Raw genomic sequence first — 20723 nt, 5'->3', positions numbered from 1 at the left:
GTAATGTGAAAATTTAAACGCTTTCGAGTTGACTACTCATCAATTCGTACGCCAGTAAAGAGAAGTTTAATCCAATAATAAGGATTTTTATTGCTTTAAATAATTGATATTTTGAGTCTAATACGCAGGTAAGATACATGGCTGTAAAAGGTATTTGACTCAATATAGCATAAGGCGAGTCTTTAGGCACAGCTAAAGTAATAAATCCGCAAACCATTAATTTCGAATTCTATGTGATATTACAAACATAATAAGTCATATTTGAAATAAGTTTATAAGTTTTTAGAACAGTACTTTAGCTTATTATTCAGGGGAAAATAGCCGGCTAAAGACCTATCTGGCCGGATAAGAACATCGTGGCTAAAAAATTTACGCCAATGGTTCAGGAAAAGTACCCGGTCGTTGTTCCGTGCAGCTGCATCCAAAGTTCAGATAGCCTTAATGGTTGCCAACCTCCGATAGAAGTCGGCAGTGCAAGAAGAAGAAGAACAGTTGAATTGATTTTGAAACAAAAATTGAAAACAATATTATAATTTAAATTATAATAATAATTTCAGCATTTTAAGAAAGAGTAATCTTTGCTTGTCTTTATTATAGGAAAGACTGTCAATTTCTTTAGGACTTTGTCAGTCAGAGAAGGTCTTTTTGGGGATTGATCTAGACTGCTAATACCTCTAAACTTAAAAATAGAATGACTGCGCGCACGAAGTAGCGGATACAAAGCTTGTTTATCATGTATTTAAATTTCGTTGTTTATCAATTTCAGGAAATAAGCACAACGGAATGCACTGACGAAGCTGGCAAAGTGTTAAAACAATCCAATGACAATCCTTTCATAGAGTCATCACAACAGCCCAACGTCGTTGACATGAGAGGTAAACTATACTTTTATTTGAATAGCGTCGAGTTAAACCAACATTCAATACAAAAGCGTATGATACGTGATTTTCAAACATTTCTTACTTTAACTTCACAACCGATCCTACTGACTGTGAATTATGATCACCGCCATGGCAGTCAATGTCTTCTGTTATTTGATGTATTTGATCGGGTCTATATCTTGGACACCTAGGTTAATTTGTCCACCGGGTTGAGATGTGGCTTTTTTTACTCGCCTCCACCTTCGCTCAGCCTCTACGTTCCTGATCACATTCTTATAAAGATACTTTTGTGCAAGGACAAATATACCTAAAGTTCTGCTTGAGGCAGAGAACTTTGAACTTTAAGCAACGCAGACATTACATTCCTCACCATAACAATACCATGAATGTATGCCATGTTTTTCACGCAAAAAGGTACTTACCTATTTTACATGGCACAGACTTAATCTCATTCTATTCAGAAATTCGTAATGCTTCAATTTTTGGTCCGTTAACCTCATGATTGTATTCTTTATAGCTACTGCTACTCTACGTTTTTTGGAAACGTAGTTGCCATCGTGAAATCATAAAACCGTCGAAAGTCAATCTCGTGCATACTGCAAGCGTACGATAAGCTCACTACATCGGTCTAAAACCATAAATTTCTATTAACAAAATTTATGGTTGCAGACCAATGATTTCTACTAAAAAAAGATAATACTTAAAAGTTCATTTGTACTTCTATTTTTTATTCTTTTAAAATTTCGTTGATATTCGCTTTCTGATTACAATTTATGTAATAAGTAACCAATAACATGTTACTACTATTAATATAAGAATATCGTAAATTTGTTCCTCTCAACTAAACCCTTTAAAAAGTCTTCTTGATAAAGAGCATCAATAAGATAGAATTATTCCTTCGCACGCCTGAAGACCATGAAGACACACGAAAGATAAGCAATGGTTTTGGTTCGCAGTCCGAATAGTCATTTTATTACGTAGTATCTGAAATATCCAGATCGTAAGAAAATAACGGATGTATTCGTAGATGTTGGTATTTAGGCTAACGAGGTTACAAAACTCTGATAGATATAGGGTATAAGAAAGCTTTTTAAGTGAAAACTATTTATAATAAATACAGGATAAGAAATTTAACTATACTTCAAGGTAATATTTAGGCTTCTATCAGAAAAGATGCTTACTTTCTTAAACCAGCTGTCAAATAAATTTGACAAAGATTCACAAAAATTTAACGGTTAGGTTATGGATAATTTGTAATTTTTTATCTTATATTTAGTGATATTATTATGAATATTTAAACTCGTTAATAAATACTTAAATTTGACTTATTTTTTATCAATTTCAGACGTAATGGTACTAAATGAAATAATTGAGCAGGCTGGCAGGCAAAGTAGAGCAAGCGATCAAAACGGTAAGATCAACACCCAAATTGATTTTCAATGTGATCATTTAAAATATTTAAATAATTACTTATTTAAAAATCGAATTTATTTTTTTGTAGATATTCTTTGATGTACCGATGTGTTTTACTTTCGATATTATCGCTTGTGTGTTTGTTTAATAAAATAAATATAAAATAATATATTAAAATGTCATACATTAAATAATTTTTTTATAACCATCACTTTACCAACTTACACTTTTATTTTATTTTAATACATAACACAATAAATTTTACTCATTTAGGTACACAACACCGCAAACTAACACACAAAGGTATTTGCTCATTATGCAGAAAGCATAATTGGCAAACTGGACCATTTGTGGGTGTCATTTATTAACTAATTCTTAATATATATACAGCACTAGCACAAATAACCTTTAAAAGCCACGCACCAAATTACCTACACGTTGTTTTAGCAAAACCATACACCAAATATAATAATTTAAGTCTGAAAATATTTTTAACTACAACATAAATCACTGCATACGCTTTGCTATTATAATTGTGCAATATATCAGAGGAGGCATTATATAAGCGCTATTTTAATAAAATTAATTTTACATAATTTGCATATGTTTCGTAACAACTTATTAATTAATTAGAAAAAAAATTGAAAATAAAGTAGAATGAGAAACACATAGCTTTCCGAAGATATAAAATAATAGATTAAAATAATTAAATATTGATAAAAAAATATAAAGACTACCTAACTTATTACATTGTGTGCACATAAACTTTATTTTTCTTGCCTAAGGATTACTAGCCAACGCATGCTGTCACTTTTATTTTACTTGTTTACCCTTACATCGCCTTTTCCTTATTACAAACTGATCTGATTTCCAAATTTAATTGATGATTTGTGTAGAATAAGTTTCGTAGTGCAGTTGCCCTTACCACGTCAACCTACTATTGAGTAATCACGATATTCATATTTTTTGGTACTTCAATTTTTAAACTAGATATGCCGCAGTAAACTTTATGATAGCATCATCGCCATTATGTAGATGCAAAAGCTTTAATAATACGAGTCACTTGATTTTTTAAAAGCCGCTTTCGACGTGGTTCAAGGTGTTTGGAGCACGGTAATATGCACATGTTCGAGTAGGCGTGGTAGTTCTACCCACAACAAAGTCATGGGTCTGGACTCGTGTGAGATTAATGCGTGCCATCGATATTATTTAACTATTTCATTATTATGATAAATGACAGCCAACAAAATTCAAAAAATATGAATATTGGTGTCTAAAATTAAGAAATAGCCCTAATCATAACTAACTAAAGTTGCCTGTTTAATTACTGAATTCGGTCATGGGGCTGCTAGCAGTTTAAGAAGAATATAAATAATGAGCGAATACTAACAAACTTGTTTCTTTCTCTCTTGAACACACAAAACACACGCACTCCGGTAAATGGGACACAACAGTGTCAGTGTACTACTTCCCAACAGCGGAAGACGATGAGGATGGGCCTACCTTCAAAGAGAGACTCCTCGAGTGCTTTATGAAAGGAATAGATTTCTTCTGTGTGTGGGACTGCTGTTGGTTGTGGCTGGAGTTCCAGAAGTACGTGGCGCTGCTAGTGTTCGACCCGTTTGTAGAGTTATTCATCACCTTATGTATTGTGGTCAATACGTTATTCATGGCCTTGGATCATCACGATATGGATAAAGATATGGAGAGAGCACTCAAAAGTGGCAATTATGTAAGTACATAAATGTTGTTTAAAATAGCTTTTATTTTAGAAACTCTCTTAATGTCCCTTTTGATATTATAAAGGCAAGGTTCATCAACGCCAAAGCCAAGCAATGTCAAGCGTTTAACATTGCGTCCAGCGTGCGACTAATCACAAAAAGCTGACGTTCGAGCATAATTCTAGTGATTGGTAACAAGCAGGACGGAACCTTGAATGTTGCTAAGGACAAGTTAGATGAGGCGGTGTGGCCTTCATTTTATCGTTACCGGGCTTTTCAAACGACTGCATTAATTTTAAATGATTAATCACATAAAAACATTATCATATTTCATAGAAATAGTATATTACTACGTTAAGAGGAAACTTCGAATCCCTTTTTAAGTGCGTGCTAAGAGAAGATTTAGTATAGTTAACGTTTAAGTATACAGAGAAGTACAAGAAGCTATGAATTTATACATCACACACAATCGATCAATTGATCAAACTCAATGACTCATCTCTGTTTCAGTTTTTCACAGCAACTTTTGGTATTGAAGCAATGTTTAAATTAATAGCAATGAGTCCAAAATATTACTTTCAAGAAGGATGGAACGTGTTTGATTTTATTATTGTGGCCTTATCATTGTTAGAGCTGGGGCTGGAAGGTGTACAGGGTTTGTCAGTATTACGTTCATTTCGTTTGGTAAGTTGCATTTCAATTAACTAATAAAATAATTTAATAATTAAAACATGAACACACAAAACATATATAGAAAATAAGATAATGATATAAGGTATAACATGTCTTGTATATTTATTATGATTTATGTCAATGTCATTAAAGTACGTTGTAAAATTTGTCAATAATTGTTATACATGTATAACACACTAATTTATATTACATATATGTATTTATGTGTGATAAAATATTTTCAGCTGCGTGTATTTAAACTGGCTAAGTCTTGGCCGGCGCTAAACCTTATTATATCCATAATGGGTAGGACAGTGGGAGCTTTAGGGAACTTGACCTTTGTACTTTGCATCATTATATTCATATTTGCGGTGATGGGAATGCAGTTGTTTGGGAAAAACTATACAGGTTCTGTTTAAAAAGCAATTTAGCATCTCTAAAGAATTTAGGCTTGGTTATTAATTATTCAGCTTCACACTCCCCAGTATTTCACACAGGGCTTGATTGACCATTACTTTCATACTGGGACCATTCGGCTCCCGCAGTGGCTTTATAACAAGAACTGGCTCCATCACGGATGGGCCAAGACGAGAAAAGTTATAAAGCTATTCCACGCAGCTTGTGATTATAAGTTAAGCTTTGCATCAAGTAATATAGAACAAACATGCAGCTTCGCTTCCCGAGGGTATTTCGATGCATCAGTACGTCCACTGATGGGATCTATGTCAGTAGTATTAGGCAATAAAAAACCTGTGGCTGTAGTGAAAGTAAATAAAAATACTTAAGTCACATTTACAAAAAAAAACTTACGGATCGAAAAGCTCTCACAAAACAATTAGTTCAAATTATAGAACAACATATATCCCACTCATACAGAAATAAATCAACGCACATTTTTGATAGGTTACTCGAGCACACATTTGCTAACTCTAGTTTAATTAGATCTAGAATCACTCAAGTAATTCTGAAAATGTATATTTTGTAGAATAGAAACTTAGAAATGACTGGAGTGATTGTAGGTCCTCAGAAAGGTGCTGCAGTAGCATAGGTGAAGCGCCGGTAAGCGAGCTTGTGTGACGCCTTGTTTCACAATTTGTACTTGCAGCTTCGAGTATTCAAATTGGCAAAGTCATGGCCGACACTTAATTTACTCATCTCTATAATGGGTAGGACGATGGGTGCCTTGGGCAACCTGACCTTCGTATTGTGCATCATTATTTTCATATTTGCCGTGATGGGTATGCAACTATTCGGAAAAAATTACGTGGGTAAGTCGAATTGGTGGGAGTCTTGCATGTTCGTTGGTGTATGTTTAAAGTTGGTGACGCCAGTGCCCGCTAAACTTGCCAGTGAATCTACTTCAGGACAGATTAGTCGAGTTTTATAGACATGAGTGAGTTTTTTGTGACAATTAGTTAAATAGTCGGTCCTTTGGAGCTATTCTTTAGTTTTTGGGTATATAGCTATAATAGCGATTGAAGTAGATTCACTGATGGACAAGTTGTTTGTTAAAGTGTGGATAGCGTCATAAGTTGGGGTCAGATCTCTCCGGTGACATGTTCGACTCCACACTTTAATTCGGGCCCCAGTCACGATGTAATTGTAACTATTGTGTTGATGTGCGTCACACTCTTGTGCTCATTTTGTTAGGCGATTGGCAAGAATCGGTGTTATCCTTCCAAGTGAGCTTGTATTTTCGAATATTGTCTGTCTACTCTTAGAGCCCCCAGCGAAGGCGCCTCACTTGTGAGACATTCATTGCCAGCTTTTCTGATCTTTTCAACTTTTAGCAAACTTACTACTTGCATCTTATTCTTCCAATTATATCGAAGCCATCAAGCTAAAATATAGTTTCTGAGTACACTTTTTCAATTATAAGATTACGAAGTGCTGAGTAGACTTTTGCATGTATATATTATATTCTAGTACTTATATTCTCCGACTTACAATATTATGAGGTCAGTAGAAAATCCTTGCAAACTATTTCATGCATGGATTTTACTTCACAACTATACTTATTTAAAATAAAAAGAGATTTCGAGTTGTCTTCAATAGAAAATGAGATATTTTCAATGATAAAAATAATAAAATTCCTTATGTTGTTCGGAACAATCACAATTTCACATTCTTATCGAAATTTTTGGTTACTGTACAATATTTGTTTTACTTGGATATTTATTAAATGATGAAATTTATTAAATGTTGAACCCGAAATCTCTTATTAGTTTACGCATTATATTAATAATAAGTTTTTCTACTGTAATAACACATGAATTCGAAAATAATATTTAATATATGTTAATTTTGTAATTATAAATGAAATTATTGAAATTAATTTATATTTTCGCTAAGTGTTAAAGGAAATTATAAAAAAAAATCTATATTTCTGTTCTAATCTTGTGTTCTGAAAGGTAAAGCTTCTTTTGTTATTATTTCACGAGCTTATATATTCTCATAAAATTCTACATTCAAGACTGCTTTACGTAAATTAATTTTTACCATTTTTTTATACTATTAATAATTTTATTTTCATCACAGATTATGTAGACCGATTTCCTGATGGAGACCTTCCGCGGTGGAACTTCACAGACTTTATGCACAGTTTCATGATTGTCTTCCGAGTGCTTTGTGGAGAATGGATAGAGAGCATGTGGGATTGTATGCTCGTGGGAGACGTTTCTTGCATCCCATTTTTCCTAGCTACAGTAGTCATTGGTAATCTTGTGGTCAGTATTTTTCTCTAAAATTAATAGACCAAATATAATTAATTATCTTTACTACAGTATAGTTATAAATATCCAGGCTTAGTACTATTAATTATCGTATTAATTATATTATAATTGTCTACTAAATATATGTTCTCCTTAGGTACTCAACCTCTTCTTGGCCCTGTTACTCTCAAATTTTGGATCGTCAAACTTATCCTCGCCAACGGCAGATCAAGACACGAACAAAATAGCTGAAGCCTTTAATAGAATATCTAGGTTTATCGACTGGGTAAAACGAAGTGCGGCGGATATTCTGAAACTGGTTAAAAACAAACTTACGAATCAAATAGCTATACACGCTCCCGGTAAGATGTGTTTGTGAATGGTTTTATTTCAACGATATGTTTTAGCATGTTGTAGAATACTTGTAATATTTATTATAAGTATTTTAACGGATTACAATGTCCTTCTGTTTTGAGCCTACTTTACAGTGATGTCGTGATGATAATTTTATTAAAACGTACTCAGCATATTGTTTTATTTTTTTTTACTAAAAATAATTATTATAATGTTTAAATACATGAAATTTTCTTTTAAGATTAATTTGGTGTTTATAAATATTTGACGTCGTAGCATGTTCAGTTGGCAAAAAAAAATCGTTCTAAAGAGCATGTTTCTCGTTTATGTACATTTCTTATATATATGTATCTATATTGTGTACACGATCGTTGCTTATCCCCTAGCATTCAAGTGTAGAGCTGCAGACCTGTCGTGTTTTAGATTCTATATAAGTGTTTTGTGGTTCAGTTTTTTTTTATTGTACATTATAAATATAGGTTTCATTTACTACGTTTGTGTTATTCAGTGTGTGAGTACATCATATTTTATTTCGTGTAAGTATATCATTGCTATTATTTAAACGCTTTATGTGTTATGCATGTTATCGGATGTCAACGTTAATAATATTAATTGTTAAAGATTGTGTTTCGTGTTTACTGAAAATCTAAATAATATAAAAATATTTAGTTTCATTTTTTAATTTGCGTCAAACGGCGACTAAATTACACTGTTGAACGTAATCTTATATTATCATATTAATTGCAATTTTCACATATTTAATTTGATATTGAATCCATTCATTTATTTTTGGAAGTTTTGTTACGTTTGAAAGTGTTATCCGAGATCGTTCTAAGTGAGTCGTCCTGGTCTGATTTCTATGCTTGGGTGCTGCGGCTTCGCGCGGTCGGCAATGATGCGCAACATGTAGGCTTAAAGGCGGCTTTATGTGGCCGCTGTGTCTCCTCAGAACGGGTGGACAACGATCTGGAACTGAGTGCAGACCTTGACGATGGAGTGCTTTACAAAGACAAGAAGCTCAAAGATCAAGTAGAAGTAGCAATAGGTGACGGAATGGAATTTACGATACCAGGTAAATTCTATACTTAAAGAATAAAAATAGTTATACGTTCCTCCCGGCCCCTTTAACTTACGTATTATTTTTATCTCCAAATCAAAAGTAAGGAGACATCGCGCTACAAAATCTCTTATCAGGTCTGAAGGTAGTCAGTGGCGTATTTGCGAACCGCTGCCAGGTTAAAATTTGCCGTAAAATTGCCATAAACTTCTTGTCTACGCTGTATTAATGTACTTAAATCGAGAGACAGGTAAGCGAGAGATCCTACGACGGTTTATTAATCGGATGTCAAAAAGTAAAGTTACGAGTGCGATTTGCTCCTTTAAGGCTTTTGAACAATAACATTTTGTTATACTTTGCAACTGTCTATAACATTAAAGTGTGTATTAAGAATTATTTAGACGAAGGCGTTCTTTAGGGCTGTTGACCATGAAGACGTGTTTCCAATCGCATTTAGTGTGGCTTCTTGAGCTATATAATTAGTAGTAACTAGTGGTATGTCCCTAAATATGTCGTCCATAGTTGTTTTGTTTTTTTTAATGAGTTTAAAAAAAACACATTTAACATATTCAGTGCTGAAATGTTTTAATATATCAATTTAACTTCTAGGTGACAATAAATATAAAAAAGGAAAAATACTTATGAACAATATAAATGCAATAACTGATAATCACACGGATAATAGAATAAATTGTGATCTCAATCACCATGGATATCCTATTCAGGTAAATATCCACGCAATTTTGAGGTAGTAACTAACTGCTTTAAATAAGCAATCAATATTCCAAATAATAATTTCAGGATGACGACACAATAAGTCAAAAGTCATATGGTAGCCATAAAATAAGGTCATTCAAAGATGAGAGCCATAAAGGATCAGCAGATACAATAGATGGTGAAGAAAAGAAAGACGCCAGTAAAGAAGACTTAGGACTAGAAGAAGGTAAATCTGTCAGATCTATATTGAACTATTATTAATTACTCTTCTTTAGAATAAACCTAACAGGATATAAAATAAATTTTAATATTTTATAGTATACGTAGGTAATTTTATGTACATTTATTGTATATGTTCTGTATCTTTTAACTTGTTCGTCAAACCATTGTTTTTTTGTAACTTTCCTCTTACCACTTAATGGTTGCCTAGAAAATATCACTATCAGTGATACGGCCGCCATTACATCCTTATTTAGTTTATATGTTGTTTTTGTATTAAGTTTAGGTTTGGTGAGTTATAGATATTTTTTAAAATTATTAAGTTTTATATTGTTATGTAGAAAAATACATTAGAAAAATGTATAATTAAAATAATATATTTCCAGAAATGATTCAAGAAGAAGTCGAAAATATTGATGGCATATCGAAGATAGACATAAAAGCTGTAGAAGGCGATGTCAACGGAGAAGATACTCCAACGGACTGTTGCCCAGACCCTTGTTACCAACGTTTCCCATTCCTGGCTGGCGATGATGAATCGCCTTTTTGGCAGGGTTGGGCGATGTTACGACTGAAAACTTTCAGGCTTATTGAAAATACCTACTTTGAAACAGCTGTGATAACTATGATCTTACTCAGTAGCTTGGCTTTGGTGAGCCTTTGTTTACGCAAAAGCAGTTTAATCGTATTCCCGAACATTATTTTAATCGTAATTATATTTACAGGCTTTAGAAGATGTTCATTTACCGCATCGACCAATCTTACAAGATATCTTATACTACATGGACCGCATCTTTACTGTTATATTTTTCATCGAGATGTTGATCAAGTGGTTGGCGCTTGGATTTCGGAAATATTTTACGAACGCTTGGTGTTGGCTTGATTTCATCATTGTAATGGTAATGGACTGTTTCCTTTTTAATTCCCTTAATTATCTAAACTTAACTTATTCAGAAAGTTAATTTACTCTTCTGATTGTGCATAACTCTTAAAGAATTGTAAGTAAATATGCCATATCTTTGTACTTAGTTAAAATAATTCAACTGAATTGTATCTATCTAGCTATTAGATAGATACCTATTGAAATTCTTATACCTAGTTATGGCGTATTCATGTAAGATTATATGGTAAAAATCATTAACGTTATACTTATATAATATAAATGACAAATGGTGTCGTTAGTTATCACTCGTAAACCACGGAGCCGTGATGGCCGGTGCGGACGACATCCCAGCATTTCGTTCGATGCGTACATTGCGCGCCTTACGACCTCTTCGTGCGGTGTCCAGATGGGAGGGCATGCGCGTGAGTACGCGCAGTCAACGCAAACTAATTGGTTGCTCAGCAAAGGGTTAAGTCGTGCTGCCTGTTTCAAATAGATTACTAACGCAATGCGATACTAGATGGCGATAACAGTCGTTCAGAATGTTAAAAATACATAACTCAATTACAGCGTCAGCAAAACGAAGTCTATGGCTTAGTTTAAAATTCCTAGAACGCGATAGCCAAAGAGATTCAGATTAAAAATCTGCATATTCTTCTTTTGTGATATGTATTTTAAATTTAAATATTCAATTTCATTGAATTTGATTTTTGTATTATGGTCAGTTTTTGGTAACAAGTTTAAAAGTTACTAGTTTTCTATTAAATACAGGCAGTGCGACGAAAAGCGTGAGCTTTGACTGTTCAGTGTCAACCGCAGTGGGGACCGTGACAGGTCTCGCTGACACCAGCTCTCGATGTCGTACTGTTGTTTGTGTGGATTTGCTTCTTATGTCTTACCCATGACACGATTCATTCATTAATAAATAGAAATCCTAACTTCAACTACCGAAATCTCTTAACATGCATGTCATGGTACCTTTACTTATATCGCGACTGTGCCGTTTTTAGGATAAAACCAGAGAAAAAAACTGTTACAAACATTTTAAAACATTCATTAAAGTGATTCAAAATAAAAATGGCACAATTCCTATTTTATATGCTGTCAATGTCTTATGATGCAAAAAATATACTGATAAATGTATGTAAAATGTGCATTTACTATGAGTGTAAATATTATGAGAGATCAAAGAAAGATTAATTTTAATTTCTTTGGTCTCTCATGCTTTGTATATTTCCTGAATGTAACCTTTAACCTTTATTCGTCTAAGTCTTCGAACTTACTCAAATAATCATCATACTGCAAAGTATAATAGGTGATCTTTAGATTGGTTGGTGTTAGATTTCTGTCTTCTTGAATTACTAAACTTCTTTAAAAATTGTTATACGAGTAGGTGTTGTAAGTCTTCAAGAAATTCATATCCCGTGTGTATTCGACCCCATTTATCTTTACAGGTTCTCTGTATTTGTAGGCTTGGTACGGAAGATTAATACTGTTATGCTGTGACTATATTTTTTGTGTTAAGTGCTACTGTTGATTTTATCAGGTCTCGCTTATAAACTTCGTAGCAGCGCTCTGTGGTGCCGGTGGCATTCAGGCGTTCAAAACGATGCGCACGCTGCGAGCCCTTCGGCCGCTCAGAGCTATGAGCCGCATGCAGGGCATGAGGGTATGTACCTCTGCCTCGCGAGCTCTACAACTCTCTTACTACCTTACCACCTTTCACCCACCACACCGCCCACGCCCACGCCCGACTGACATTTACATCTACATCAGCTCAAATTCATAACCACAGAACTCGTGTACAAGTAGTTTAAACTCAGAACATCCCACAGCAATCCAGATCATTTTTGGAATCATTTTTGTATTGTAATTACTTCTCAACTGTAAAGAACTCATTGAATTTATTGGCAATTAGACAAATGTTGAATTATTAGCAAATCATTTTGACGTCTTCGATGGCACCCCTGAATGGCTTAGTATCATCATGGCTCGTCACGATCTCTTTAAATCAGTCGGATTCAAGTCGTCTAATTATATCACTTTCATGTTTCGATCCTCTTTTATTCTCTTGGATTCTATATTTTTTAGTGTAGATATTTATTATCTGGAATGTTATTTTAGATAGCACATTAGTTTAACCTCTTGCATTCAATCGGCAACGTCTTTTGAAGAAACTTCTGCGTGCATGCGGTAGAATTTAGATCCTTTCACGTATTTTTCTGGATATAGAATCGTTGAACGAGGGTAAGTGAGCTATGCTTCAGATTTGTAGTTTTATGTGTCATATACCTAATAATCGTTGCTTTTGTTTAGTTCTATTTGCATGTTTAGCAATAACAATGCAATTAAGTAAATATTTTTGATTTTATCTTGTCTTCCAATAGTTTAAATAAAATTGAAAATATTTTCTTGGTTTAAAATATGTATGTAATTAGGACAACTAATACATTTTGAAAGGATACCTGCACAGAATGTATCCATTGTTTCAATTTTTAACTAAAGATCGTTTAGATTTATTTTTTATTAACGTAACTGTTAACGTTAACTGTATGTAGTACAATTCACCATAAACAGAACCCACCCAACATAAACGTAAAATATTAATTTTCAATTTCAGTTTTCATAATTTTCAGTTTTCAAAAGTATGGAATATAATAGTTATGTGAAACTTACCATTGCTGTCAATTCTAGGTGGTAGTGAATGCTCTGGTGCAAGCGATCCCATCCATCTTCAACGTGCTGCTCGTGTGTCTGATATTCTGGCTTATCTTTGCTATTATGGGTGTGCAACTCTTCGCTGGAAAATATTTTAAGGCCAGTGTAGCAATTACTTAAAAATTACTCTAAAAAAGTGCTAACACATATAACGATGAACTTTTTTAGATTATCGCTTCAATTAGCTATTAAATAATGCAGATATCGCTTAAAATATTGATAATGTAATGTAATACTAAATAAAGCTTCCTTTACAGTGTGTCGATATGAACCATACAACTCTGAGCCATGAAATTATACCAGACAGAAATGCGTGTATCTTAGAAAACTACACGTGGGAAAATTCCCCAATGAACTTTGACCATGTCGGTAAAGCCTACCTATGTCTCTTCCAAGTTGCAACTTTTAAAGGCTGGATTCAAATAATGAATGATGCAATCGATTCACGGGAGGTATATAATTTTCAATAAGAAGATAAAAGATAAATCAATGGTATTTACTTCGCAATTTTATACATTCTATTTTTTCAGGTTGGGCGACAACCTATCCGAGAGACTAACATATACATGTATTTATATTTTGTATTTTTTATCATATTTGGATCCTTTTTCACTCTGAACCTGTTCATCGGAGTGATCATCGACAACTTCAATGAGCAAAAGAAAAAGGCTGGCGGAAGTCTTGAAATGTTCATGACTGAAGATCAGAAGAAGTATTACAACGCAATGAAAAAAATGGGTTCGAAGAAGCCTTTAAAAGCGATCCCTAGACCAAGGGTACGCACTTACTTTACATCGTGATTTGCATATATAGAGCATACAAACAGAATATTTTCAATGATTTAAAAGCTCTGCGAACTAAATGGATGCCCTCATCGGGCCAAGCTATGTGTGCTCTGTTATGTGTCCATAATGCATATAGCCACAGTAAAAATGTATAATGATTATAATCTATCTCGCGATTTTATAAACGTCACAAGATTTAGAACCGTAACGTCAAAGAAAAGAAGTTCTAACATTTCATTTCGATTATTATTATTATTCTTTTATTTCGTTAACTCTTAGTGGTGTGCAAATTAAGAGTATAGGCAATTTGTAGGCATGGGCGTTTTTACCCTAGGGCCAAAAGGGCCATAGCCCGGGGCGGCAGGCTGCGAGAGGCGGTGCAAGCAGAAGTTACAGTGAATGTTCTTTTTATCCCAAAAAAATGCGTAGTTCTTACGTGGAAGAAGCATGATTCTATAATAACTTCTCCACGCATAAACAGTTTTGCATCATTAACATTTGGTGAAATCGAGATACAGTAAATGCGAATAGTACAGCACTTCTATGAGTATTCAATAAATAGTGTTTCAGTTTCTTTCTGAATATGCCTTTAAAGTCTTTTCATTCAATCTCCTTTTCATCTTCGAATTGGATATTATTTTCAAGTATTATTTTGCTTTTTCCCTATAATTTATGAGGCGGCCAATCTTACCGGCCCAGGGCGCTGAATTTTAAAATACGCCATAAACAGAATGTTACGGTTTACAATCTTTTGACAGTTTAAAATTCCGCGAGCAATTATGATGTGACTATATTAACATATACACGTCGTCAAGCTTACCACTCGTATGTTGCTGTTATTTTGTAATTCACTAAATTTACAATAATATTGGTTATTTCAGTGGCGACCGCAAGCAATAGTATTTGAGATAGTAACGGATAAGAAATTCGACATGATAATAATGTTGTTCATTGGCTTCAACATGTTGACGATGACTTTGGATCACTATCAACAATCAGAGACATTCAGCCAAGTCCTTGACTACCTTAACATGATATTCATAGTGATATTTAGTTCAGAGTGTCTATTAAAAATCTTCGCCTTACGGTATCATTACTTTGTGGAACCATGGAATTTATTCGACTTCGTGGTCGTCATGTTTTCTATTCTTAGTACGTAAAATTTTACTACAATATGTTTATTATTTTTAAATAGAAGATAAACTAATATTTTAATGTTTCTGTTAACAGGTTTAGTACTGAGTGATATCATAGAAAAATACTTTGTGTCACCAACTCTACTAAGAGTAGTCAGAGTAGCTAAAGTCGGTAGAGTACTCCGACTTGTAAAAGGAGCAAAGGGCATTCGGACACTTTTATTCGCCTTGGCCATGTCACTGCCAGCCCTTTTCAATATTTGCCTGTTGTTGTTCCTTGTAATGTTTATTTTCGCAATATTCGGAATGTCGTTTTTCATGCATGTCAAAGATAAAGGAGGACTTGATGATGTCTACAACTTCAAAACCTTCGTCCAGAGCATGATTCTGCTCTTTCAGGTATGTGCTAATTATTTCGTCGCCTTATACTTAGATATAATTTATGCATACCTACTATTTACTTTTTTTATAGATGTCAACTTCTGCTGGATGGGACGGTGTTTTGGACGGCATAATTAACGAGGAAGAATGTGACTTACCAGACAACGAGCGAGGTTACCCAGGCAACTGTGGCTCCGCAACCATCGGCATTACCTACTTACTCTCCTACCTCGTCATCTCTTTTCTCATCGTCATCAACATGTATATTGCCGTCATTCTCGAAAACTACTCACAGGTACATGATGAATACCTATTGTTAAAAGAAAGATCCCTATTATTATCTTAAACTTTTCTTCTAATGATTGTTGTTTATTTTTAGGCTACCGAGGATGTGCAAGAAGGCCTAACGGACGATGACTACGACATGTATTACGAAATATGGCAGCGGTTCGATCCAGAAGGCACACAGTATATTAGATACGATCAACTGTCTGACTTCCTGGATGTGTTGGAACCGCCTTTACAAATCCACAAGCCCAACAAATACAAAATTATATCAATGGACATACCCATTTGTCGCGGCGACATGATGTTCTGCGTGGACATCTTGGACGCACTGACGAAAGACTTCTTCGCGCGGAAGGGCAATCCAATCGAGGAGCCGGTCGAGGTGGGGCGGCCCGACGAGGTTGGCTACGAGCCGGTGTCGTCGACGCTGTGGAGGCAGCGCGAGGAGTACTGCGCGCGGCTCATCCAGCACGCGTGGCGGCGGCACCGGCGAGCGGCGTCGCCGGGCGGTGGCAGCGCGGACGCGGAAGCGGACGCGGAGGCGGGCCCGGACGCGGGCGTGGCCACGGCCGTGCTGTTGGACGCGGGCGCGGGCGCGGGCGGCGCGCACCGCGTGGTGCTGACGGCGGCGGGCGCGGCCCCGCGGCCGCCCGAGCCCGCGCCGCCGCCCGCGCCCGTCTGACCCGCGCTGGCGCTCGCGCTGCTGCCCGCGCTCGTCGACGACACGCCGCTGCCGCTGCCCGCACCGCTGCCCGAGCTCTTGAGCCCACCGAAGCGCACTTAATTATTTTTTACGCTAGATGTTTCGACGTAGTGTCGGCGGGCGAGCGACGCGACTCGAGTTGGCGCAGGCCCCAGCGCCGCGCCTCCTCGCGGACGATAGCCTTGCGCGTGTGGAGACGTGAGCGTTCATCGGAGTGTTTTTTATTCGCGTGGCCGAAGCTTGCGAGACGATTTGTTTTGCGACCGATGTTCGCGTTACCGAAGTTATATTTATTAGTGAAATTACTTTATCGCGTTGTTTCGTTCTCGTGGATGAATCGTGTATCAGTCGGAAGAGATCGTTTTAGCGAGCACGCCGTTTTTTTTGTCACTAGTGATGTAAGATATCGGATAAAATTGAGAAAACATGAAATGCTTATTTTTGTATTCGACGATTGACACTCTTCCTATGTAAATGTTCAAAAACAGATTGCTACGATGGTACGTGTAACTAAGATTGTCTAAATGTAAGTCGACTGTGAGACATCATTTTCCTTCCCCAAAATGGTGTCGAACAGTGGCACTGTATATGCGCCGGAGGGCGACGCGGAGTGACGTTTATTGTGCTGACGCTGCACCGGCTGCAGGCGCCGCGCTCAATTATCACATCAAAATTATATTCAAATAATCAAATGACAGCATTACCTAGCATATTATGTAACGAAAGTTCTTACTGCGTTTTACGCCTCAAAAGCCTAAAAAAGCAATGGCTACGCCAATCATATCAATTTTGTCCGTAATAGTTTATTGATGAATCCGATTTTACACTTCTTACTGTACCAGAACAGAGTCGGCATTCAAGGCCGATCTGCTCGGGTGAAGAAGTTTAGAGATTTTTTTTGCAAAGTCGTCTATATAAGCTTAGCAATTCAGCAGTGAAATTGATACCAGAGTTCACTTCCGTCCTAATTCAGTATGCATCATAGGAATCGAGCCATTTTACGTAATGCGCACCTTTTCGTAGTTAATGTAATTGCCTTCCCCTGAATTACATTAGCTATGCGGGCGGCTCGCGGCCGCCCGTCCCCCTTCGCTGCCAGCGGGCTGGCACCGCGCTGCTTTGTTTATACTCTTGCACGTCATTTTTAACAATGTCGAGTACAATATTGTATCGAATATCGCGCTGTAGGTGCATATTATCTATTATATTGTACCTAATCCCGAGCAAGCGAGTACCGATTGAGCAATCCCAAAGACATAAATTTAGCAATAAGAGATATTATTAAATAACTAAGAAATCGAACGTCCCTTACCGAGTAAGGTAGATATTATTGAAATATTTTTATTTTTCGATTGACATCTCTCTAGATAATGGAAGTTGCGCAATTGTGAAGTCGATCGAAGAACGCGATCACCGCTTCGGAAGCAAGTCTCCGCGCCAAGCGACTCGGTCGATCTGAATAATTGTGCTCCGTCGGTATTGTCTTTTATAGCACAAGAAAATTTATGAATCATTAAATTTTGTAAATTACCTTTGGAAGTGGTCAATTTTCTACTTCTCTGTACATAATCAGAGCTAATGGCCGGGTGAACCCGAATCGCACGTCGCATTGTATTGTATCGATACCTCCCTCTCAGCGATACGTAATAATAAGCTTGAAGCAATAACGTGTGCTCGAGTTTCGCTTTTTATTGGAATCATGTCACTGAATAGTTGTGTGTTGGTTGTTTTTTCAATTCGTTTTTATAAAATGTGTAAATTTTTGGAAGTGCAAGACAATCTAATCGTTGCAAAATTTTAAAGAGTCGGTGTATTGTAAACTGATCAGACGCTTAAAGTTTTGCACTTATTTGGCAATAATTATTACTGTTGCAGATAATAAATTCGTAGATACTTTTATAAAGGTTTAGCAGTGCGTGACGCATGTGCCAGCGATCTTCCCCGTCGCCGTCGCAAGCGTCTTCGCGACCGCACTCCTCGGTTTGTTCAGTTAACAGTCAACATCGCTAGACGACACGACCTCGACGCGACACATAGCATCGCGCTGTGGTCGTGTTCAAGTATATCGAGAGCATGACGGCAGGGAGCGGTTCATTAACCCCTTTAAAATATGATTTTGTGTCAAATATGTGGATATTTACATTGTTTGGACAAAAAATCTAAAACAAACCAAATGATAATACTTACTTATACCTAGGTGCTTTTACTATCTATTTATCTACCACGTCTATTAGATAAAATTATTGTGATAAAATAATGTATGTCATTAAAACAAAACGCTTTTATAAACACCACTAGTGTTTTTACGAAAAGTAGAACAAACTTACCTTTTGGCTAGTACAGGCTTCAGTCTTCAGTCATATTTTACGTGTGTCATGAACCGCACCTTGGACGCATGAGAATTATGTTTTTGTTATTACGAAATATAAAGTTATTGTTTTGGTATAACCAAATATTTTATCTACTATTAGGCATATTAGCACAAAAAAAGTTGTGTTTAATTAAGTTTAGACAATAAGTTACGATATCATTGTGTTATTTCTTTAACTAAAATTATGACAAAAAGTGAGTTCAGTTTGCTGAATGATTATAGATTCAATTGAATATTTATTATATATATATTGTTGAAGTTTGTACAAAATAAATTAAGTAAACGATAAATATAGAACTTGACTGCTTTAACAATTTGTTTAATTTTATATCCAATATTCTCCTACGGGATATCATAAAATCTTCCCTGTCATCGACGATTCCTAAGGCATTTTTGTTCTTGCCCTTATCCTACGCTAAGTGGGGTCGGCGTAGGTATACAACAGGCCGTCTGCGTGTCATCATCCCTCTTTGGGAATTTTGTATAAGTGGAGTAATCGCTACCTATCGGTACAAAGAGTAAAAGTTGTAATCACCATTTAATCGCAAAAGTGGGTAAGTAACAAAAGTGCCAATTCTGTAGTAAGTAGGGTAAGGTTGCCTTAATCGTACCCCCTAAGGAAATTATACTGAAATAATCAGTGCGATTGAAATATAAAAAATGTTCTACTTTTATTGAATCTTTATTTAGTTGGTTTTTAATCAACAATCATAGAAACTTGAAAATCTTTTATTAAAATAGGTATTTTAACGTTTTTCAAAAATATACCTTCGGTACGAGTAAGGCGTCTAGTTGTCTAATTCGTACCACTTATAGTCTAAGTCGTACCTAGAAAATATAGGTACATTAACTTAATTGAACTTATAATAATACTAAGTAATTAACACATTTATTTACACAACAAAATTATAAAATCTTAAAAAACAAAATAATGGTTAGAAAATTATTGAGATTGAACACAGATATCACACATATATTTTTTTATTTTACTTTCAACTCCAGCACATTGGTCATGCATCCAACCTTTACATTTTATACACTGGATCATGTTTTCTTCACGATCTTCTTTACATAGTTGGCATAAACAGGATCCTTTAGCTTTTATTTTTTTATTCTTCTTGCAAGTTTCATCTGTATTCTTTAGTTTTAAAGTTTCATTTATTCCTTTTTCTGTTTTAATTTTATTAATATCTAGTACAAGCTTCTTTCCCTTACTTATGTTTTTATTTTCTATTTCATTTTTGTAGGGACTTGAAGTTAATTCCATGGTTGGCTTAGTACCTTTTTTAATTTTTTTAATTACTGTTTTTATGCCAGGTACCTATAGGGGATAAAATATTCAAGTGAGATTTTAATTGTTGTTCATTAGTAGTCTCATCAACTGCTCATATATTATCATGATGTGAAGTATCTTGTAATATTGTAGAAGGTCCAGGTTGAGTGAGGGGCAGTGTTGAATATCTAGGTGCGGAAAGTGATGGTGTTAAACTATTGCCATAATCAGGTATTACCTGATAAAAATTAAGTAAATTAATAAGCAATTTTCTTAAAACTTAATTCGTACCAGTACGACTAAGGGATTTTGCACAGGTACGACTTAAGCAATGGCGTCTTCTAAGTTTAAATCTAAAACCAACGCCATAACCTTAGTGTTCTAATGTTTAAGTATTCGTAAACGATTACCAGATAGATATTACAAATAGACTTTAACAA

The 20723-nt window shown here is 35.4% G+C and overlaps 1 protein-coding gene across 1 annotated transcript in view; it reads left to right on the top strand.

Moving 5' to 3' along the window:
* LOC120632543 (sodium channel protein para-like) overlaps nt 1–19197 on the top strand; it is a 101845-nt gene extending 82648 nt beyond the window's left edge. Inside the window, 21 exon segments of the mRNA XM_039902376.1 lie at nt 767–875; nt 2227–2292; nt 3749–4026; nt 4526–4699; nt 5793–5955; nt 7226–7413; nt 7556–7760; nt 8702–8824; nt 9419–9534; nt 9611–9752; nt 10132–10397; nt 10471–10644; nt 12175–12297; nt 13323–13445; nt 13604–13798; nt 13877–14122; nt 15013–15283; nt 15362–15666; nt 15740–15943; nt 16028–16604; nt 16607–19197. Of these exon segments, the coding sequence (XP_039758310.1) occupies nt 767–875; nt 2227–2292; nt 3749–4026; nt 4526–4699; nt 5793–5955; nt 7226–7413; nt 7556–7760; nt 8702–8824; nt 9419–9534; nt 9611–9752; nt 10132–10397; nt 10471–10644; nt 12175–12297; nt 13323–13445; nt 13604–13798; nt 13877–14122; nt 15013–15283; nt 15362–15666; nt 15740–15943; nt 16028–16604; nt 16607–17097 (4539 nt within the window). The 3' untranslated portion in view covers nt 17098–19197.
* Nucleotides 19198–20723: the final 1526 nt, after the last annotated feature.

This window comes from Pararge aegeria, chromosome 20 (assembly GCF_905163445.1).
Source record: "Pararge aegeria chromosome 20, ilParAegt1.1, whole genome shotgun sequence".
Classification (NCBI taxonomy): domain Eukaryota; kingdom Metazoa; phylum Arthropoda; class Insecta; order Lepidoptera; family Nymphalidae; genus Pararge; species Pararge aegeria.
Note: the sequence above shows the minus strand (reverse complement) of the source record. Positions and strands in the feature narration are given on the sequence as shown.